This window comes from Diceros bicornis, chromosome 2 (assembly GCF_020826845.1).
Source record: "Diceros bicornis minor isolate mBicDic1 chromosome 2, mDicBic1.mat.cur, whole genome shotgun sequence".
In the NCBI taxonomy this organism is placed as follows: Eukaryota; Metazoa; Chordata; class Mammalia; order Perissodactyla; family Rhinocerotidae; genus Diceros; species Diceros bicornis.
In genome coordinates this window covers 52,188,991-52,212,424 of record NC_080741.1, presented here as the reverse complement: position 1 = coordinate 52,212,424, position 23,434 = coordinate 52,188,991, and the positions used below count along the sequence as shown (strand labels likewise).

At 40.4% G+C, this 23,434-nt stretch overlaps 1 protein-coding gene across 4 annotated transcripts in view; it reads left to right on the top strand.

Moving 5' to 3' along the window:
* Positions 1–23,434, top strand: part of DCAF1 (DDB1 and CUL4 associated factor 1) — a 96,767-nt gene that overhangs the window by 45,604 nt on the left and 27,729 nt on the right. For 3 of the 4 annotated variants that reach the window (XM_058559702.1, XM_058559693.1, XM_058559683.1), the window contains exons 9-22: positions 2,900–3,058; positions 4,813–4,992; positions 5,473–5,682; positions 6,389–6,558; positions 9,806–9,930; positions 11,088–12,351; positions 13,241–13,439; positions 14,450–14,532; positions 15,083–15,167; positions 17,742–17,975; positions 18,546–18,639; positions 19,176–19,280; positions 19,446–19,519; positions 20,043–20,144. In XM_058559702.1, coding sequence (XP_058415685.1) covers positions 2,900–3,058; positions 4,813–4,992; positions 5,473–5,682; positions 6,389–6,558; positions 9,806–9,930; positions 11,088–12,351; positions 13,241–13,439; positions 14,450–14,532; positions 15,083–15,167; positions 17,742–17,975; positions 18,546–18,639; positions 19,176–19,280; positions 19,446–19,519; positions 20,043–20,144 — 3,084 coding nt within the window. The remainder of the gene's footprint in view (positions 1–2,899; positions 3,059–4,812; positions 4,993–5,472; positions 5,683–6,388; positions 6,559–9,805; positions 9,931–11,087; positions 12,352–13,240; positions 13,440–14,449; positions 14,533–15,082; positions 15,168–17,741; positions 17,976–18,545; positions 18,640–19,175; positions 19,281–19,445; positions 19,520–20,042; positions 20,145–23,434) is intronic. The other variant, XM_058559708.1, reaches the window with a different exon arrangement.

Below are 23,434 nucleotides of genomic sequence, written 5' to 3'. Positions count from 1 at the left end.
TTTTCCTTTATCTCATTGTGTTCTTCATCTCCATCAGCACTGATTGGTTGTTCTTTATGATTTCAATCTCTTTTGTGAAGAAACTCCTAATTTCATTGAATTGTTTGTCTGTGTTGTCTCGTATTTCATTGAGTTTTTTTATGATAGCTATTTTGAAATCTCTGTCATTTAGGTTATGGATTTCTGTCTTCAGGGTTGGTTTCTGGGTGCTTTTCATTTTCCTTCTGGTCTGGTGATTTCATATACCTTTACGTTGTGGTTCCTATATTGGCTTTGTTTTTTCTCATCCTGGAAATCTCTGGTTGCAATTTCCACCCGCCGCCACTGTGTGGTGGTAAAGGGCTGTGTAATCTGAGCCCCCCTGCGCTCTGCCCTGGCTGTTCACTGCGATCCACCAGTCGCTTGGTCCGATGTGGTCGGCTGAGCTGCAGTGTCCGGCTTGTGGCGAAAGGGGGGGCCCTCTCTTTTGCCCCCTGGGTCCCTGGCGTGGGGGGCTTCTCATTCGCCCCTTGTTATCTGCTCTCCAGGGGTGCTCAGATGTTGATGGTACACCGTAGCAGTTCTGAGTCCTCTGTGTGGGAGTTTCCCACTGGCTGAGAGAGCCCGAAGAGCTGTGGTTTCCCTACAGACGGCCGCCCCTCCCCCGCTCTGGGAGCCGCACGGACTAGGATCGCTGATCTGATGGGGAGGGAGAGGAGTTCTCCTTACCTCTCTTCACTTCCTCCGGGGACCCAGCACGTTCCACTCTCAGATGTGCGGCAGTGTGGATCTTTCCGATCTTGCTTTTCGCTGTCTAGGATTCCCTTGTTGGTCTGTGACTGTTGCTTTTGTTGTATCTTATCGGGGGAAGAGTTTACGGGAAAGCTCACTCCACCATGATGCTGACGTCACTCCAGAGCTGGATAGTTTTCTTAATAAATTTTGGGCAGACTTTTGTTTGGGTGTGATCTCCTGTTACCTCTAGGGAGAGAAGGCTGCGAGTGAGGGTTCTTGGGGTGGAGAGTATAGAGAGAGTAGAGACAGGGCCGGTGTCCTCAATGTGTGACCTGTGCACAGCCCGCTTAGAAGGGCCTAATGCCTGGTTTAAAGCTCTGCTGTTGCTGCCTTCAAATTCTTAAGAGCCCTGCATTTTCATTTTGCACTGGGCCCAGCAAAGTATTTAGCTGGTCTTCTGCCTTCAGCCGCTCAATATTGATCTCCCCATCTTCGATCGGCTGCCGTAGCTGCTTGGCCACTGTCTTCTCTGTCGCCACGATCTGCAGCAGGTGCTGCAGACACTTCTGCATCGACACTTCATGCTCCCTGGCCAGGATCTGGTAGCTGAAAACTTCAACACATTCATTTCACATCTTGAGATTCTCTTTCCCGCGTCCCTCTTCCGGCTACGCGGGAGAATCTCAGCATATGATTTTTTTTCTTTCCTTAAGTCGAGAACTTTCACCTTTTCACTTAAAAGGAAGCACTGTACCGCTTCTCTTTGGCATATCTGAATTGCCAGCATCACTGCTCTTGTGCTTTGGGGCCATTATTAAGTAAAATAAGGGTTAGTTGAACACAAGCTCTGTGATACTGTGACAGTTGATCTGATAACCCAGATGGCTACTAACTGACTAATAGGTGAGTGGTGTATACAGTGTGGATATACTGGACAAAGGGATGGTTCGTGTCCTGAGTGGGACAAAGCAGGACGGCATGAGAATTTCATCATGCTACTCAGAAAGGTGTGCAGTTTAAAACTTATGAATTGTTTATTTCTGGAATTTTCCACTTAACATTTTCAGACCTTGGTTGACTGAAGGTAACTGAAGCCCTGAAAAACAAAACCACCAATAAGGGGGGACTACTGTCATTGTAAATCTGTGTTGTTGTGTCTGTACCTTGTGCCTGCATCACCAGCTGTAAGACACCTTGGCATGAGAAACAGGAGGGGGGAGCTCTAGCTCTCCCGAGGCCCCGTTCTCATTGGCTTGGGTTCAGAGTCATCCGGCCATCTGCTCCTTGCATTGCATTCCCTGCCCTTAAAATTGCCCAGGAGATAGGGTCCACCCAGAGAGGCTAGTGGGAATTAAACAGGAAGTTAACAAAAGTTAAAAGATAAACTTTTAAAGATCTGTTTAAAGTGCATTTTGATGAGTTCTAAGAATTTACTAGTTTTGATAATTTGCTGAAGATTGTTCTCTGGGGAGATATTGAGGATCAATTTACAAGAAGGCAAAATTTGAGATTTTATTAGATGATGAGTCAGTGACTGAGCCAAAGCTAGAACATAGAGCTGATTATGTTAAAAGGATTAAAATGGGAAGGTTAACAAAAATCCTTTAGGGAAGCTATGCAATAATAAGGGGGCCAGCCCAGTGGCATAGTGGTTAAGTCTGCGTGCTCCACTTTCGCGGCTGGGGTTTGCAGGTTCAGGTCCCAGGTGTGGACCTACGCACTGCTTAAAAAGCCATGCTGTGGCAGGCATCCCACATATAAAGTAGAGGAAGATGGGTGCGAATGTTAGCCTAGGGCCAATCTTCTTCAGCAAAAAAGACGAGGATTGGCAACAGACATTAGCTCAGGGCTAATCTTCCTCACCAAAATCCCCCACAAAAAACAAAAAAGCTATGTAATAATAAAATGGTTGTAGAACTGTGTCATTACTTATAGCAAATATTTTTCATTTCTTATTTTTCACCTTCATGAAAACCTTTTATGTTCGAAGGAAATGTTATGGAATCTTAGAGTTTCTTTGTTTTGTTTCCCTTAAGCAGTGTTGGTTTTACTTATGTTTCTGTTGTAAAGGAGTTGTTTTCTACTTTAGAGGATTCCTTGTATTTAGCCAGTTTATAATATTTTGTGAAGAGATTGTGTGATTATTTTAGATTGTTCCACAGTAACTTGAGTCCTCTTTATTTAGCACCTAGCATCTCTTCTGCTTCATAACAAGTTTGCCACAGAATTTGTTGCACATGGTGGAGTACAGAAATTACTGGAAATTCCTCGTCCTTCTATGGCTGCAACTGGTGTATCTATGTGCTTGTATTACCTGTCCTACAACCAGGATGCCATGGAAAGAGTAAGTCCAGTCCATTCAGGTATATGGTAGTGGGATTGGGTGTCTAGCACATTCACAGGATGACTTTTGGATAAGAAAAAATGAATAGTTGGAGTAAATTTTAATGAAAGAAGCAAGAGGCATGAATGTCTGGTTTTATTTTTATTTTTTTTTTGGTGAGGAAGATTGGCCCTGAGCTAACATCTGTTGCCAATCTTCCTCTTTCTGCTTGAGGAAGATTGTCCCTGAGCTAACACATGTGCCAGTGTTTCTCCATCTTGTATGTGAGTCACTGCCACAGCATAGCTTGACAAGCGATGTGTAGGTCCGTGCCCAGGATCCGAACCCACAAACCCTGGGCCGCCAGAGTGCACGAACCCAGCCACTATGTCACCGGGCCGCCCCCCCTTCTTTTTTTTTCGCTGAGGAAGATTCACCCTGAGCTAACATCTGCTGCCAATCTTCCTCTTTTTGTATGTGAGCTACCACCACAGCATGGCCACTGACAGATGAGTGGTGTAGGTCCGTGCCCGGGAACCCAACCCAGGCTGCCAAAGCAGAGTGCGCTGAGCTTAACCACTAGGCAACCAGGGCTGGCCCTGAATGTCTGGTTCTCACAAAGCAGTCTAAAAATGTAAAATTGTTTAGAAAGGTCGTTTTTTCCCCTGCCTGTGGGGGAAAAAAAAAGATGGATTGGGATCTGGGAGCTTTATTTTAGTTTTTCCAATTTTGGTTGCATTAGGATTAGTCTTCAGGCTTTTTTCAGATGTCCCTCAGTGGAGTTATAGTTTGCATTTTTTTAGTCAATCTATTATAAAAACAACAGATGATGCTTTATGTATGTTAACAAATAGTTTGTGGTGGAGATAGTAAAATCATTCCAGTTGTTCTCACAGCTCCAGACGTTCCCCCTCTAGTTCTTCTGTTTTTCCAGTTAAGGTGTTTTTATTTAGTGATTTTAAAAAAAGCTTAAGTGGGTTGTACATTTGAAAAGTAATGGGTCCCCAGACACCCCTAGGAAAACTCTTGTCATTTCTATGCCTGGAACATTTTTCTAGTATTATATGTGGTGTGGCTTTTATGGTAGAGTGAAGTTGGTAAATTCTTCTTGGGCTACGTCTTTATTCATCTTTGCATATTTATTAATAACGTTTTAATTTTAATTTTTTCCCCTTTGAGATCAACATTATGTAGGAGTTTGTAGTCTTGTTGAGCATCGTAACCTAATGCGTGTGCATATACACAAAATCAGTTATGGCTAAGATAGAGAAAAAAGTACCAAGCAAACCTGGGGAATGCTTTAGAATTCATTGTCTGACTCATAGGAGACATCAAAATATATGTGAATCAATCGGAGAGCGAATGGATAGTAAACTTGTAGACTTTTAGTATCAGAATGCTCAGCCATTTTTATCACCTTGGAGAAGTCCCTTACCCCTCTGAAGCCTCTTCCTTATCTAAGTGGGAATCCTAATAATCCTAATACCTGTGTAACAGAGCATTGTGAGCATTAAAGGATGTAAGTATTTGCAAAATTTGGCACTCACTAAGTATAGGTCAAATTTAAATAATTAAGTTTAGATTATTTTCAGATTTGGAATAGATTGTTACAAAATTTCATTTATAACTTAAGCTTTAAACTCAGATCGACTTGACCAGGAAAGATTGTTGTATTCTTCAAAAATCTCTGTCTGCACTGGTGGATTTTTCATCCCTTTCAAAGGTTCCTTTACCCAAAATTTTTTAAAATTATGTTTTATTTTTATTTTTTGCAGGTTTGCATGCATCCCCACAATGTTCTGTCTGATGTGGTGAACTATACCCTGTGGTTAATGGAATGTTCTCATGCCTCAGGCTGCTGCCATGCTACCATGTTTTTCTCAATCTGCTTCTCCTTCCGGGCCGTGTTGGAGCTCTTTGACCGCTATGATGGTCTTCGTCGTCTGGTAAACTTGGTAAGGTTCTTCAGTGGCTTCTCTTTGCAAGGAGTAGGGGTCCTGCTTGTCTTGGCTGCCCTTCAGCAGCATTGAGAGAAGCTTCTGACTGGAGGAATTTTGCTATGATTCTTTGTGGATGAAATGTTTTTTCCCCTCTTCATTCACAAGTTTCTCTTCTTAAGTGGTTAGAGGACTCTGTGCCATTGTAGACATGCCTTGAATCTAGTAATCTTATAGGGGGAATTGCTGTCAGTAATCTTGATCTAACAGCAATGGTTTTGTGCCTGTATGTCTTACAACATGATTGAAAGCTCTGTACGTTTTCAATATGCATTTTCAGTTTGCTTTCATATGGCTAATCTTAGCATGTTGTATAGACAGGTGTACTTTGATGTTTGTCAGTCTTGTTGAGCATAAAAGTTTACTGAAATCTTTTTCCTCCTCTTACTTTTCTCTTCCTGTATGTCCCCCCCACCCCCCGCTTTTGCTTCTTAATAGATCAGTACTTTGGAGATTCTGAATTTAGAAGATCAGGGTGCGCTTCTGAGTGATGATGAAATATTTGCTAGCCGCCAAACTGGGAAGCATACCTGCATGGCCCTGCGCAAGTACTTTGAGGCTCACCTGGCCATTAAATTGGAACAAGTGAAGCAGTCACTTCAGAGGACTGAGGGTGGTATTCTTGTCCATCCTCAACCGCCATACAAGGTGAGAGGGCCTTGTCTTAAAAGGAAAAGTTATTAATACTCTTTATAGCAATCTTGGGCCTGACACTCACATTCAGATCAGTAGAGTCTGTGTGAGATGTACATGGTTGGATTATACTTGCCCTGTGTGGATGCAGAATACTTGAAAATGGATGTAATAGGTGAATTTCAAGAACTTATTTTGTTCCCAGTTGTAAGTTGCTACTTCTCCGGGATACTAGAACTAAAAGCCCTGAAGTATGTGCAAAGGGCTTTCTTTCATGAAAAGTACTAGATATCCTACCTCCTGTGTGGAATTTCTTTTCTGAAAGGGTGTGTCTATAACTCCACTTCTCTGTCATTTTTGAACTTACTTGATGTGTTTTGGGGTGAAGATTAGTGTCTGCATATTTTAAAAATCACAAATTGAAAAGAAACCAATTATTTTATATAGTGCTGCTTTCTCTTCTTAAGCTGTGAAGTTTATGTACCAACAAATTGAACATTTTCTTACCTTTTTGGGCAAAATGTGAGTCTGCTTATAAATAAAACACAAGATTGAACATGTATTCATTATTTCACATGTGGGCTATTAACTCAAGAATTGCGGAATTTGAAAGCTGTTATTACTTAGCTTTATTATTAAAACCTGTTGGCCATTGAGCTGTGCTGGAGAAGGTAGCAAGCAGGTGGTAGAGTTCTTTAATAATATGTGTCTTTCCTTATAGGCATGTTCATATACTCATGAACAGATTGTGGAAATGATGGAGTTTTTGATAGAATATGGCCCAGCACAGCTATACTGGGAACCAGCTGAAGTCTTCCTCAAACTTTCTTGTGTCCAACTCTTATTGCAGCTTATTTCTATTGCCTGCAATTGGAAGACCTACTATGCAAGGTGGGACCAGAGAGAAGTTTCAAATGAAGTTAGATTCTCCTTTTTGCTAAAGTTGATGTTGGTTTATACATAGTGTACCCTTAACAAACATTTGTTGAACTGAGTTGAAATGATGGGCTTGAATCTGAGAAACTAGATTAAGCATGATAATATCATTTTTAATTTACAGAGAGTTTGTTTATATTTATGGTCTGGTGATTATAAATACTGCACAATAGGCAGGGATGAACATCTGTGCTCTTAGAAAAGTTATATAATTTACATGGCTACAGCTGCAGAGGTGGGGTTGAAGTCTTGTCTCAAGACTGGAGTCCAGTATTCTTTGGTGCTTAGACTTTAAATGTGTCTCTACTGTTTGACAGCCATATATAATGCTTATCTTACCTTCATATAAAGCTATATTTTTTGCTCTTGTGATTTTCACAATTCAGTTAAAAGCAGTCAGAGCAGAGCAGGATGAGGCTCAGAAAAGGACAGCTGATAGAATCAGGAGGTTTGGTGGGTTCTGTGTGAGGATGATGTAAAATGAATTAAAATTTTACATCAATTTTGGAAGAGATGGAGTCTAAAGAGGAGGTAGTAATAAAGTTTATATACAGTGGTTCTTGACCTTCTTTCCCTCTCCACCCATTGCCATGAAGACAAGAGAGGCTTATTTAGGGTGCATATAGCTTGTTTGCTAAATACCAGGATATTCAGTCTAGGAGGATACTTTTGGAGCAGCCGTTTTCAAACTTTTTGGTCTCAGGACCACTTTACTGTGTTAAAAATTATTGACAACCCCAAAGAGCTTTTGTTTTTGTGTTATATTTATTGATATTTACCATACTTGAAATGAAAACTGAGAAAATGTAAAAATATTTATGAATTTATTTAAAAATAATATGAACCCATTGCATGTTAGCATTCTTTATGAAAAATTTCCAGAATAAAACTAGATGATTTCAGCAAGTTTTTAAAGTGTCTGGCTTAATATCTCATATCTGCTTCTGTATTCAGTCTTTTGTGACATCATACATGACATAGTCTCTGGAAAGCTCCACTGTACACTCATGAGAGAATGAGAGTGAGAAAGCAAAATAACATCTTCATGTTATTATGAAAATAGTTTTTACGTCACAGGACCTCAGAGACACACAGGGGTCCCCTAACCACACTTTGACAACCACTCTTCTCTTCTAGAGTATTGAAGTAGGTTATATTTACTTGGAGAACTTTGCTTAACAGATGATGGAAGCTCAAAAGATAAGTAGGGGGGCTGGCCCGGTGGCACAAGCGGTTAAGTGTGCGCGCTTCGCTGCAGCGGCCCGGGGTGCGCCGGGTTGGATCCCAGGCGCGCACCGATGCACTGCTTGTCAAGCCATGCTGTGGTGGTGTCCCATATAAAGTGGAGGAAGATGGGCACGGATGTTAGCCCAGGGCCAGTCTTCCTCAGCAAAAAAAGAGGAGGATTGGCAGATGTTAGCCCAGGGCTCATCTTCCTCACACAAAAAAAAAACAAAAAACAAAAGATAACTAGGAAGGTTATACATTTTTTGACTGGTAAATCCATATTTGGATTATTAAGAAAATATAAATATGTTTGGAATATGTCCTTTAAAAGTTTATTTTTATTTTTATTTATTTATTTTTTAATTTTTATTTATTTATTTTTTCCCCCAAAGCCCCAGTAGATAGTTGTATGTCATAGCTGCACATCCTTCTAGTTGCTGTATGTGGGACACGGCCTCAGCATGGCCGGAGAAGCGGTGCGTCAGTGTGCGCCCGGGATCGAACCCGGGCCGCCAGCAGCGGAGCGCGCGCACTTAACCGCTAAGCCAGAGGGCCGGCCCTAAAAGTTTATTTTTAAAAATAAAATTAAATACTTGTTTCTGCTTAGAATACACAGAACCTTATAAAGAGGAAAGAAAATTATCCTTAGCCATTGTTAATTTCTTCAGTGTTTTTTCCATAATGTATGTAAATTACATAATTGAGATTATAGTATTTAATCAAATTCATCTTTTTAATGAAATATTTCAAAATACAGAAAGGTATAAAGAATAATATAACTACTCCTACATACTCAGATTTGGCGTGTTGTTATATTTTCTTCTTTCTCAGTTCCTTTCCTCCTTCTGCCTCCCCAGAGTGACCAATTTTCTGAATTTGGAGTGCATTCTCTCCATTCATGCTTTTATACTCTACATTTGTGTGTGTACATAAACAATAATATAATACTCTTTTGTATGTTTTTACGTTATATAAATATTGTCCTGTATGCATCATTGGCAACTTTTTCACCCTTATGTTTTTGAGATTTATATGTGTTGATATTTATTTGAAATCTTGTATTTCTATACTACAGTTTGTTCTCCTATTGATGGACATTTAGTGTTTGTTTTTTTTTTTTTTTTGCTGTCAAATGAATGGCACCATGAACTTCCTTTTGGAGTCTCTCTTGAGGGTATGATACTTAACAACCTGGGTTGTAGGGTGTTTGCACATCATCTTTATTGGATATTGCCAAATTGCTTGGAAAATGATCATACCATTTTCTTCTCCCACCAGCAGTATATGGGAGTTTTCATTTCTCTACCTTCTTGCCAGTATTTGGTATTGTCAGATTTTAAATTTTATATCTTAAATTTTCTGTTTCATTAATGTTGTATTATGAGCCTTTTCCCTCATCCTTTAGAGTTCTTTGAAAACAATTGTCAGTAGCCACAGAATAATTCATCATATGAGGGTACCATAACTTAACACATGTATTCCTGTTGTCTCTGCAGGTTTTTAAATTCTTTTGCTATTTTAAATGATGTGATAATGGACATCTTAATGTGTAAATACTTGTTTGTACTTCTGATTATTTCCTTAGGGCATATTCATAGAGGTAAAATTCCTGGGCCAAAGGTTATGAACATTTTAAGAATCTTGTTTCATATTTCCAGATTATTTTGTAAAAAGAGTGTCCTAATTTCTACCCTCAGCAAAAGTTTGAGAGCAATCGTCTCTACACGTCCTTACCAGCATTGAGGGTTATCCTTTGTTTTTAATCTTAGCAGTTTGTTAGGTGAAAATTCCATTCCCATGTATTTCGGAAGTAATGTCATGGTGACTTACAAATCCTCTTTTGATGGCATGGCTAGGGACAGAGCCACACAGGTAGTAGTTCTGATCCGTTGTATCTCTCTGTCTCTCTCTTTAACTGTTGTTGTTTTTTGTGGCTTTATCCTAGTTTCTCTGACTAATTCTTCTTTCTGTCCAGGAATGACACTGTGCGCTTTGCTTTGGATGTCCTGGCTATTCTTACTGTTGTGCCAAAAATCCAGCTCCAGTTGGCAGAATCAGTGGATGTGCTGGATGAGGCTGGCTCCACTGTCTCCACTGTAGGTAGGTTGGACCTTGCTGTTTTTGTTATTGCTTGGTCTGGATTTGTTTTCCTTTGCTATTCTGGTTGTGGTTACTTACTTGACCTAATTTTGCAGTATTAGAATAGAAGGTGGTAGAAGAGGGTACCTTGTCTGTCCCTTCTACGTCATGCCATACAGTTTCATATAAGGGAGTCATGTTAGTAAACTCAGGTTTTCTGCTATGATGGTACATGTGCGTTCCTGAAAACCTTGTACTCTGTAGGGTCTTGCACTAAAAATAAGGTTTATAGGAAAAATGGACTGGGACAGAATAAAAAACTTAAGCAACTTTGTAATCTGAGCTCTAAAAAAATCACTTCTTGGTAAACAGCTCAGAATGGATAGAAGCTATCATACACAAAAACAAAAGGAAAATACACTTTGCTTGAAAAATACACTTTCTTAAGAGCAGGGCTGATGAGAGCTGCTGCTAAGGTGAGCATGGAAAGTAGTATGTGACTGGCTGTGGGTCCTGGGGTGCACCACTCTGGGGAGAAAGCCCAAGACATAGCCACTTGTTTTTAACTTTCTTCATATATAGCAGAAAGATTCCTGCTGCCACTGTAGCAGCCAGGCTGAGGGCTTTTTCCTTTCCTGGTGAAGGTTTTAATTTATTCCCAGTATTTTTGCTTGTTCCTTACCTAGGAAAAATTGCAGGTGAAACCTTGGTGACTTGCACGTAATACTGACATCATTCCCCTATTTAACAACTGCATGTGAGGTATTGCATCATAAAGATACATTGTAGTAGAACCAGATTGTATTTTATAAAAACAGTTCCTTGTATAGTCATGCATTGCTTAAGGACAGGGATTCTGAGGAATGTATTGTTTGGCGATTTTGTCGTTCTGTGAACATCACAGCGTGTACTTACACAAACCTAGATGGTATACCCCACTACACACCTGGGCTATATGTATTCATCTTATGGGACCACCATTGTATACGCGGTCTGTTGTTGACTAAAACGTTGTTAGGTGGTCGGTGCATGACTGTACCTTAACGAAAGTGTGGTAGTTTTCTTTTAAGTGGAACAAAATGAATAGAATTCTAAATTTTGACTCTGGAACAACCCTTGAAGTTGGCCATTAGTTTTATGAGGAATCATATAAAGTGTTTTGTTTTTTTCCCCAATAGGTATAAGCATTATTTTGGGAGTGGCTGAGGGTGAGTTCTTTGTCCATGATGCTGAAATTCAGAAGTCAGCACTTCAAATTATCATCAATTGTGTGTGTGGCCCGGATAACCGAATTTCCAGTATTGGCAAATTTATTTCTGGAACTCCTCGGAGAAAGCTGCCTCAGACTCCCAAAAGCAGTGAGCACACCCTGGCCAAGATGTGGAATGTGGTCCAGTCCAACAATGGCATCAAGGTGCTCCTATCCTTACTGTCCATCAAGATGCCTATTACAGATGCAGACCAGATCCGGGCCCTGGCCTGCAAGGCCCTGGTGGGCCTGTCTCGCAGTAGCACTGTCCGGCAGATCATCAGCAAACTGCCCCTTTTCAGCAGCTGCCAGATCCAACAGCTGATGAAGGAACCTGTGCTGCAGGACAAGCGCAGTGACCATGTCAAGTTCTGCAAGTATGCTGCTGAGCTCATTGAACGGGTATCAGGAAAGCCACTTCTCATTGGCACTGATGTGTCCCTGGCACGACTACAGAAAGCAGATGTTGTTGCCCAGTCAAGGATCTCCTTCCCTGAGAAAGAGCTGCTGCTTTTGATACGAAACCATCTCATTTCTAAAGGGCTTGGGGAGACAGCAACCGTGCTGACGAAAGAGGCTGACCTGCCCATGACTGCTGCCTCCCATTCTTCTGCCTTCACCCCAGTCACTGCTGCTGCTTCTCCTGTCTCTCTTCCCCGAACCCCTCGCATCGCCAATGGCATTGCAACTCGACTGGGCAGCCATCCTGCTGTGGGTGCCTCTGCCCCTTCTGCCCCCACTGCCCATCCTCAGCCACGGCCCTCCCAGGGTTCACTAGCTCTGCCTGGCCCGTCTTATGCAGGCAACTCCCCTTTGATTGGTAGGATCAGTTTTATCAGAGAGAGGCCATCACCTTGCAATGGCAGGAAAATCAGAGTGTTGCGGCAGAAGTCGGACCATGGCGCCTATAGCCAAAGCCCAGCCATAAAAAAGCAGTTGGATAGACATCTTCCTTCCCCACCTACGCTGGACAGTATCATCACAGAATATCTTAGAGAGCAGCATGCACGCTGCAAGAACCCAGTTGCCACCTGCCCACCTTTCTCTCTCTTTACTCCTCACCAATGTCCTGAGCCAAAACAGAGGCGGCAAGCGCCAGTAAACTTTACCTCAAGGCTAAACCGCAGGGCATCATTTCCAAAGTATGGAGGGGTGGATGGCGGATGCTTTGATAGGCACCTTATCTTTAGCAGGTAAGGAGAGGCCACCTCACTCCCTGGGAATTGGAATGATTCTTCTATTTAAATCGAAGTGCCTAGGCAATATCAGCATAGAGTCATTAGTCCAGAAAGCCTTTTGTTGGCCTGAAATACCAGTGATTGTCACTTTGTGTAAATACGTGAGCAGTGTGACTGTACCCCCTTTTGTCAACCATGGGTTCCATGTGTGATTGTTGGCAATATATTGATGTGATAAACTGTGTTGTTGTTAAAACTAGTGTTTCTAGAACCCATGCAACCCACTGTCTCTAGCTAGGCTCCCAAACTTGTTTCTGTGCTGGTCCAAGTTGTCTCCTATTCTGACTCTGTACAAATCTTACATAGAGGTTATGAGAGCACAAGTTTTTTGTTTTTTGTTTTTGAGGAAGATCAGCCCTGAACTAACATCCATGCTAATCCTCCTCTTTTTGCTGAGGAAGACTGGCTCTGAGCTAACATCTATTGCCAATCCTCCTCCTCCCCCCCGCCCCCCCCCCGCAAAAGCCCCAGTAGATAATTGTGTGTCATAGTTGGACATCCTGCTAGTTGCTGTTTGTGGGACGCAGCCTCAGCATAGCTGGAGAAGCTGCGCATCAGTGCGCGCCCAGGGTCCGAACCCGGGCCGCCGGTAACGGAACGCGCGCACTTAACCGCTAAGCCACGGGGCCGGCCTCAATGAGATCACAAGTTTTAAACATGGGGAATTTTTGTTACTGTTTAAATTTGTAAGTGGAGCTCCCTTTCTCTCATTTAAAATGAAAATGAACCACTCTGAAGGTCACTGTGATATTTTCTGAGAACCCATTTGAAACATAAATGCTCTACCAAAGTTTTCTGACTCCCTGCGTATTCTTTGTCTCTGATCCTCGTTTTTTTTGCTTAGGTTTCGTCCTATTTCAGTGTTCCGGGAAGCCAATGAGGATGAGAGTGGCTTCACTTGTTGTGCATTTTCAGCACGGGAGCGATTCCTGATGCTTGGCACCTGCACTGGGCAGTTGAAGCTCTATAATGTGTTTAGTGGACAGGAGGAGGCTAGCTATAACTGTCACAACTCGGCCATCACACACCTTGAACCTTCCAGGGTAAGGACCCCTTCCTAGGTTGTCCTCAATCATTCTTCTAAGATGGATTGGTGAACTATAGGCCTATGGGCTGGCTGGCGAGCTGGCTGCCTGTATTTGCACATAAAGTTTTATTGGAACACAGCCATGCTGGTACATTTATGTGTTGTCTGTGGTTGCTTATGTGCTACAACAACAGAGTTAAGTAGTTGCGACACAGACCATATGGCCCGCAAAGCCTAAAGTATTTACTCTCTGGCCCTTTAAGTGAAAGTCTGCCAACTGTTGTTCTAAGATCTAGAGGTATAGATACACACATATATACAGACACACACATATACGTATGTAATTTTTTTAAAAATTTGCCTCGGTTGGAAACTGAGATTATCACCTGTGACCACAAAAGTTCTCTTTCTGTGTGAGAGAGAAATCTCAAAGTACTGTGAATTTTTAGGAAAACAAGCATTATGTAATTCCAGTGTGTCATAGTTTATTAGTACTGTTCTGTGGATGGAATTGACACCTTTGCTATTTCTAAAAGTCAGAACTATTAAGATGATAAGGATAATTTTCTTCATTTTAGAGTAAAGAAGGCTCACCTTTTATTGGGCTTTCTCTTGCAAAAACCTTTGAATCCTTATCCAGAAAGTCTAACAAATGTTTTCAGTTGACTGATATCTCACATGAGGGAGACTGAATAATATGGCCCGAATATTAAGAAAGGAGGAACCATCTTTGTCATCTTTCCAAGTTTTTTTCCCCCCTACCCTTGGAACTGTTGTATTTCATGTTACTAGTTCAGGAGGATTTAATATTCTTTTTAAATTTCGTTATTTTTTAGGGCACTGCAGGTGCATGTACTTAAGTCCTAGCAGCTTCTAAGCATTTCTTTGTTCCTGGTAGTCTTCCTATTTTCTTTATAATCCAACAACATTTTTTAAGCTTGTATTTTAAAATGCTAATGGCAGATAGTATTGTCTGCATTTATATAAACATATGGTCATCTATCTCGGGCCTCCTTCTTCTTTTAGGATGGATCCTTGCTACTGACATCTGCTACTTGGAGCCAGCCTCTGTCTGCACTTTGGGGAATGAAATCAGTATTTGATATGAAGTACGTATCTAGTTTTACAACCTACTCCTTCTGTTTTATAGTTTACCTAATTTACACCCCCTTCATCTGATGCTTAGACTGGAAGCCTTTTGGGAAAAGAAGAATGCTGTGAATTATTGTTAACTTCTCTCTTCCTCATCTGTGGCTCATGTTTAATAAGATTTTATCTTTCTTAATTCCTGGCTATTCGTATCAGGGATATACATGCTCATCACACAGCAGACCCTTCACTAATCCAAAATGGCACATCTGTGTATTTTCTCATGTTCACATATGACAGCTACACTCTTTGCTGGGGCAAAGGCACATGTGCCCTATTAGCCATTTCTTTAACCAAGTAATTCCCATTAATTATTTTGGTTCTGCTTGGATAAACTGATGGAGAGAATTTTCTTTTTACTTTTAAGTGTACAATATTTTCCTCTTTGGGAGCTGAGAATCTTCAGGTGAATATTGTTGGACAGGAGCCTGGGGATCACCTTTATTTTCAGTCAGTTGAATGGGTGTGTCCTGAAGGTCCGTCATCAGTACTTCTGTTGTTTGTCTGTAGGCATTCCTTCACAGAAGATCACTATGTTGAGTTCAGTAAGCACTCTCAGGATCGGGTCATAGGCACAAAAGGAGACATTGCCCACGTAAGTACTTAATCCACTGCTTTATGCCCATTTATTTGTACTGAAATCTTCTGGACTGAATGTGAGGACTTAAGTCCTCACATTGGACTGGAAATTGGCAACTGGAAATTACTCAGTGACAGTTAGAATCTAGAAGTGTAATAAAGTGGTTCTATGCTATATGGGAAAAATGTAAAAGGACTGAACATGAACTTAATCTAGCAATTTGAGAAGAATGTCATTAGCATAGCAGATATTTTCAAATGCTAAGTTTTAGATGAAATAAAATTCCTGCCTTTATGGAGCCTCATTGGGGAGACAGTAAATAAAGAAGCAAATATATGGTATGTCAGATGGTAAGTGCTGCCTAGGAAAAGAAAGCAGGGTGAGAGGTAGGAAGTGCTTGGTGGTGGTGTGGGGTACTTCTGTTTTATCTAGGATAGTCAGTGTCACTGATTGGGTAATGTTTAAGCAGCATCTTGAGGGAAGTGTGGGTGTCATGCAGATATCTAGGGGAAGAGTGTTCTAAGAAAGAGGGAATGGTAAGGGAATAAGCTCTTAGTTGGGAGGTGGGAGGGAAAGCAGAGGGTGATTGCTGAGGGGGACGGTGCATATCATGTAGCATCTTGCAGGCTATTGTTAGGACCTTTGGCTTTACCTCTGAGTGAGATGAAGACACTGGAGGGTGAGCAGAGGACACATGACTGGATATAAAGTTCCTAAACTGTGAGTCTGGTTTCTGTGAGAGAAGCAAGAGCAGGCTTTCCAATTGGGAGGGTGTTCTGCAAGCTTGCATATGAGAACTGCAATGGACCTAGGCCCAGGTGGGCATGGTGGAAGCCATGACAGGTGATGGGGCTGGGCTGTGGGGTTTTGGAAACATGAGGTTTGTGATTCTGTTAGATATTCAAGTAGGGAATGGGCAATTGAATATACAAATTGGGAGTTCAGGTGAGAGGTCTGGGATGGGAAATATAAATATAGGAGTTGTCCATATGTTGATAGTATTTAGAGTCATGAACCTGGATGAGATCATTAAGGAGGCTAGAGAAGGGAAGAAGTGTGAGGACAGAGTCCTGGCACATGCGAGTATTTAGAAGTTGCCAAGTGAGGGGGAACTTGAGAAGGAGACCAAAGAGAGTGGCCAGTAAGGCAGCAGGAGACCCCAGGAAAAAGATGTGCCCTAGAAGGCAGGGGAAGACTTTTTTGAGAAAGGATTGATCAGCTGGGTCAGAAACTGCTGATGAGTTGCATAAAATGAGAATTGAGAGGTGACCTTTGATTTAACAATGTGGAGTTCATTGTTAACCATGTCAGGAGCTGGTTCCATGCACGGGGGTGAAAATCTGATTAAAGTGGGTTCATAAAAGAACAGAAGAAGAGAAGTGGAGACACTGAGTATAGCCAAGTCTTTTGAAGTGTTTTGCTGCAAGAGCAGAGAATTAGGGTAGTAGGTTGAGGTGAGTGGGTATGGGGTAGTGAAGGAAGAGTTTCTCCTGAACTTTTCATTTGAAATATTAAAATACATAGAAGAGTTGAAAGACTAGTACATATATGTACCACCTAGATTCATCAGTTTGATATTTTGCCATATTTTCTTTTTGTGTGAATGTGTGTTTTTCTGAATCCTTTGAAAGTAAGTTGCAGACATCATGACATTTTATCCCTAAGTCTTACAGCATGAGTATCCTGGCAATAAGGACTTCTTATCACATAATCACACTCTATTATCAAATTTAAGAAATTTATAATAATTCCCAAATATCATCTAGTATCCATTCCATACTCAGTTTTCTCAGTTGTTCCTGATGTGTTTGGTTTCAAATGTGTTTTTTTTTTTTTTTTGAACCAGGATCCAGCCAAGATTCACATATTGCATTTGGTTGTTATGTCTCACTAATGTTTTAAAGCCAAGAACCATTTCTCCAGTTTTCATGACATTGACTTTTGAAGAGACCAGGCTAGTTGTCTTGTCCCATGATCTGCATTTGTTTGATTGTTTCCTTGTGGTGTCTCCTTATTTGTTCTTATATTAAAGGAGGATTTTTTAAAAGATTGGAAATAGTACAGCATGTCTGTAAGCAGATGGGAAAGATCTGGTCTCTGCGTGGGTTGCACATTGTAGACTGGAACTTTTAGTATTATAGGGCTAAAATATGTATATTGGGAAAGTTTAAGGAGAAAAGGGTATTTCGTTGATACCCTTCTCCAAAAATTAACCGTTAAGAGTATTCTATGGGTAATTGTTGGTTAATCCCTATGGAGAATTTCTCAGTTTCAATCTTGGAAACATTTTCTGTTTCTTGAAAGGGGGAGGGGAAGAAGAGAGTTTTCTTACCCCTATTGCAGTCTCACTTCTCATTTTCTTACTTGTGGGAAAGAGACTTTTCGAACTTTGAATGGGAACCAGAGCGCTTCAACTTTGATTCGATGGGTGTGGTCCTTCTGCTTTCCAGTTATTTTATAATATTAGGGCTTTTGTAATTTTGGCGGGATTTGGAAAGCGTGGGAGAGATATTTTACGCAGCTTCTCTTTGAATTTGTCAGTGGATGGATTGGTCTGATTTTTCTCTTCCCACCCCTTCTTCTCTAAAGATTTATGATATTCAGACTGGCAACAAGCTGTTGACTCTGTTTAACCCAGATCTTGCCAACAACTACAAGAGGAACTGTGCCACCTTTAATCCTACAGATGATCTTGTCTTAAATGATGGCGTCCTCTGGGATGTCCGCTCTGCACAGGCCATCCACAAGTTTGACAAGTTCAACATGAACATCAGTGGCGTTTTCCATCCGAATGGGCTGGAGGTCATCATTAATACTGAGATTGTATTCTTTACACCCATGTCTTATTTTCCGTTTGTTATCTAGTTTGTGATGCAGAAATAATTGATATTTCTATTAATACCTGGTGAAAGTATCTACACAGGTAATCTGGTGCCTCTCCTTTGTTTTGAAGTGTCAGTGAATCTCAAGTGGACTCTTGTTGATGTTGGTAATTACTGATGACTTTCACTAGCACATTTTCTTTGTATTGGGAAGAGTGACCAGATTCCTGCCTCCCACTTCCCCAGATGTTGAATTGACTTTTATCTTCAGAAGGATTTTACTTTTGTTCTATAGAAATCAATTGCTAGACATAAAAGTAAAATAAAGTGCTACTATTAAGAGGAAGGGAGTTCAGGTAGCTTTCATGTATATGAGGATACCGTAGGAAATTTTCAGGGATGTTGTTCAATAATATGTATGCTACATGCTTTTGTTTTACCTTTATCTCATTGACTTTTAAAGCAGTAATATCTAGCAGGAGGGAAAAAAAGTGATATTTCAGAATTTCCCCCATAATGTTAGATAAGGAGTTTTGTGTAAAAAGGTTTTCCTTAACCAGTCATCTCCTAGTGGGACCTTCGCACTTTCCATCTTTTACACACAGTTCCTGCTCTGGATCAGTGTCGCGTGGTGTTCAACCACACAGGGACAGTGATGTATGGAGGTAATAAACTTTTTATTTTTCTTTGTCATTCTCTTTCTCTCCCTTCTCACTTAATTTGATACTTCCTTTTTGGAAATATCTCTCAAATGTGAATTGGAAAGCATTTGAAAGTTGTAACATAAAAGATAAAATGATAGTACAAATGGTGACAAAAGAGAAGATGAAACTAATATTGATTTAGGATCAAAGGCCACTGGCTTTGAAGATAACAAGTAAATTTTGTCTAGAAAGAAATGTCATGCAGTAATTTCCCATGTGTATCATTATGAACTTAAAAACCTTTGCGTTGTCGTCTTGCAGTTTTGTCAACCTTAAGCTGTAATACTTGTTGGGAGCTAGATGAGAGGTTGAGGATATTGTTTATCGCAGTCGTTGGCATGTGCAAGGAACTGACTTAATGCAGAGTGAATTTAGTACGAGGAAACTCATTGAAGTCTTGATTCTCCATTAACATTTTCTGCACTTGTGAACAGGGAATGTTTCTGATTCTAATAGTATTTCGCTTCTTACTCCCTTTCCCTCAACTTCCCAACCAGCTATGTTGCAGGCAGACGATGAAGATGATTTAATGGAAGAGAGGATGAAAAGCCCTTTTGGATCATCTTTCCGAACATTTAATGCAACTGACTACAAACCTATAGGTAAGCATGAAGGGGCAGACCTTATTTAAGGTAATTTTTCATTGAAAAGGAGAGGGGTTACGGAAATATTTATGAACAATCACCTTGAATTCCTTTAGAGGAAAAGCTGGTTGTAAGGTCACAGCCATAGTCCAATCCCGAGTCTTGTCATATTCTGTTTTCCAGCGACCATTGATGTGAAACGGAACATCTTTGACTTGTGTACAGACACCAAAGACTGCTATCTTGCTGTCATTGAGGTAAAGGGAGCTAGCAGAAACCCTGCTGTTTTGTTCTGATGTTTAGGATCATTTTCAATTTATACTACAGATGTTTTGTCTGATATAAGATGTGTTCTAAAGTTGATGCATTCCCGATGGTAGATTATTGATAACCTACTCATTTGATGGGATTTGAGATATACAGTAGAAGAGAAATAGTAAGAAAGTCCCAGTATAAAACAGTGTGGAGAGTCCTGTCCCCTATTATCCTGGACTCACACTGTCATCCCTTTCTTAGAGGAGTCTGGATCTCTCATCAGAGCAAGACAGGTTTGTTCCAAGGGTGGTGGTGTCTCTTGTGCCCATATCCCTCGCTGCCCAAGCCTTCTCATCCTGTTTTTCTTTCCTTTTTTGTGTCCTAGGTATAACATTTTCAGAGTCAGTTCAAGAATTTTGGGTATTGGAAGCTTTGATAGCTACATGGGTGCCAGTCAGAGCTGAGGTGTGGATGTGGGCCTTCTGAAAACTAACTGCTCCTTGTGGACTGGGTGTTCTGTTTCAGAACCAAGGCAGCATGGATGCTCTGAACATGGACACAGTGTGCAGGCTATATGAAGTGGGCAGGCAGCGTCTGGCAGAGGATGAGGATGAAGAGGAGGACCAGGTCAGTGGTCTTTGAGATTTCTTTCTACTGAACAATGCTTTATAGAGGTAATGCTCTTCTTCTGTTCGCTAAAGGGTTTTTTTAAGATCTGCCTTTGCTACCTGTTGGCATATTGTGAAGGCCTGTCATTTGCCCTTGATCACTGATAGTCAGAAGAAAGCAGATTTTTGTTGGTACAAAACTTTAACCAGTACCTGATGGTCTTGTAAGTTCCATTTGTAGATTACTTTGCAGGTTAGCAATATCTGATTTTTTTTTTTTTTTTTTTTTTCTTTTTTCTTTCCCGGAGAGCTTTAGTGATTTATTTGTTTGTGCTCACAGAGCTATGAGAAAACAGATCTCTTTTTTTTTTTATTTTTTTTATTTTTTTTTTATTTTTTTTTTTTATTGATATTTTAATGGTTTCTAACATTGTGAAATTTTGGGTTGTACATTTTTGTTTGTCCATCACCCCATATATGACTCCCTTCACCCCTTGTGCCCACCCCCCACCCCCACTTCCCGGGTAACCACAGTCCAGTTTTCTCTGTCCATGTGTTGGTTTATATTCCACATATGAGTGAGATCATACAGTGTTTGTCTTTCTCTTTCTGGCTTATTTCACTTAACATAATACGCTCCAGGCCCATCCATGTTGTTGCAAATGGGACGATTTTGTCTTTTTTTATGGCTGAGTAGTATTCCATTGTATATATATACCACATTTTCTTAATCCAATCGTCAGTCGAGGGACACTTAGGTTGCTTCCACTTCTTGGCTATGGTGAATAATGCTGCAATGAACATAGGGGTGCATAAGCCTCTTTGGATTGTTGATTTCAGGTGCGTTGGATAGATTCCCAGTAGTGGGATGGCTGGATCATAGGGCATCTCTATTTTTAATTCTTTGAGGAATCTCCATACCGTTTTCCATAGAGGCTGCACCAATTTGCATTCCCACCAGCTGTGTATGAGGGTTCCTGTTTCTCCACATCCTCTCCAACATTTGTTGTTTTTTGTCTTGGTGATTATAGCCATTCTAACGGGCGTGAGGTGGTATCTTAGTGTTGTTTTGATTTGCATTTCCCTGATGATTAGTGATGTTGAGCATCTTTTCGTGTGCCTATTGGCCATCTGTATATCTTCCTTGGAGAAGTGTCTGTTCATTTCCTCTGCCCATTTTTTGATCGGGTTGTTTGTTTTTTTGTTGTTCAGTTGTGTGAGTTCTTTATATATTATGGAGATCAACCCCTTGTCAGATGTATGTTTTGCAAATATTCTCTCCCAGCTGGTTGGTTGTTTGTTCATCTTGATTCTGGTTTCATTTGTCTTATAAAAGCTCTTTAGTCTGATAAAGTCCCACTTGTTTATTTTTTCTTTAGTTTCCCTAGTCTGGGTAGGCATGTCATCCGAAAAGATTCCTTTAAACCCAATGTCAAATAGTGTGTTGCCTATATTTTCTTCTATGAGTTTTATAGTTTCAGGTCTCACCTTCAGGTCTTTGATCCATTTTGAGTTAATTTTTGTGAATGGCGATAGCACATGGTCCACTTTGATTCTTTTGCATGTGGCTGTCCAGTTTTCCCAACACCATTTATTGAAGAGACTTTCCTTTCTCCATTGCATGTCCTTAGCACCTTTGTCGAAAATTAGCTGTCCGTATATGTGTGGTTTTATTTCTGGGCTTTCAATTCTGTTCCATCGATCTGTGTGTCTGTTTTTGTACCAGTACCATGCTGTTTTGATTACTATTGCTTTGTAGTATGTTTTGAAGTCAGGAATTGTGATGCCTCCTGCTTTGTTCTTTTTCTTTAGGATTTCTTTAGCTATTCGGGGTCTTTTGTTGCCCCATATAAATTTTAGTATTCTTTTTTCTATTTCTGTGAAGAATGTCATTGGGATTCTGATTGGGATTGCATTGAATCTGTAGATTGCTTTAGGTAATATAGACATTTTAACTATGTTTATTCTTCCAATCCACGTGCATGGGATATCTTTCCATTTCTTTATGTCATCGTAGATTTCCCTCAATAATGTCTTGTAGTTCTCATTGTATAGGTCCTTCACCTCCTTGGTAAGATTTATTCCTAGGTATTTTATTCTTTTTGATGCAATTGTAAATGGTATTATCTTTTTGAGCTCTCTTTCTGTTAGTTCATTATTAGCATATAGAAATACAACTGATTTTTGTAGATTGATTTTGTACCCTGCAACTTTGCTGTAGTTGTTGATTGTTTCTAACAGTTTTCCAACAGATTCTTTAGGGTTTTCTGTATATACAATCATGTCATCTGCAAATAGTGAGAGTTTCACTTCTTCGTTACCTATTTGGATTCCTTTTATTCCTTTTTCTTGCCTAATTGCTCTGGCCAAAACCTCCAGTACTATGTTGAACAGGAGTGGTGAGAGTGGGCAGCCTTGCCTCGTTCCTGTTCTCAGAGGAATGGCTTTCAGTCTTTCCCCGTTGAGTATGATGTTAGCTGTGGGTTTGTCATATATGGCCTTTATTATGTTGAGGTACTTTCCTTCTATTCCCATTTTATTGAGAGTTTTTATCATAAATGGATGTTGTATCTTGTCAAATGCCTTCTCTGCATCTATTGAGACGATCATGTGGTTTTTATTCTTTGTTTTGTTGATGTGATGTATCACGTTGATTGATTTGCGGATGTTGAACCATCCCTGCGTCTCTGGTATAAATCCCACTTGATCATGGTGTATGATCTTTTTAATATATTGTTGTATTCGGTTTGCCAATATTTTGTTGAGGATTTTTGCATCAATGTTCATCAGCGATATTGGCCTGTAATTTTCTTTCTTTGTATTGTCTTTGTCTGGTTTTGGTATCAGGGTGATGTTGGCCTCATAGAATGATTCAGGAAGTGTTCCATCTTCCTCTATTTTTTGGAATAGTTTGAGGAGGATGGGTATTAAATCTTCTTTGAATGTTTGGTAAAATTCACTGGAGAAGCCATCTGGTCCTGGACTTTTATTTTTGGGGAGGTTTTTGATTACTATTTCAATCTCTTTACTTGTGATTGGTCTATTCAGATTCTCCATTTCTTCTTGGTTCAATTTTGGGAGGTTGTATAAGTCTAAGAATTTATCCATTTCTTCTAGATTGTCCAATTTGTTGGCATATAATTTCTCATAGTATTCTCTTATAATCCTCTGTATTTCCATGGTATCTGTTGTAATTTCTCCTCTTTCATTTCTAATTTTATTTACTTGAGCCTTTTCTCTTTTTTTCTTAGTTAGCCTGGCTAAGGGTTTGTCTATTTTGTTTATCTTCTCGAAGAACCAACTCTTTGT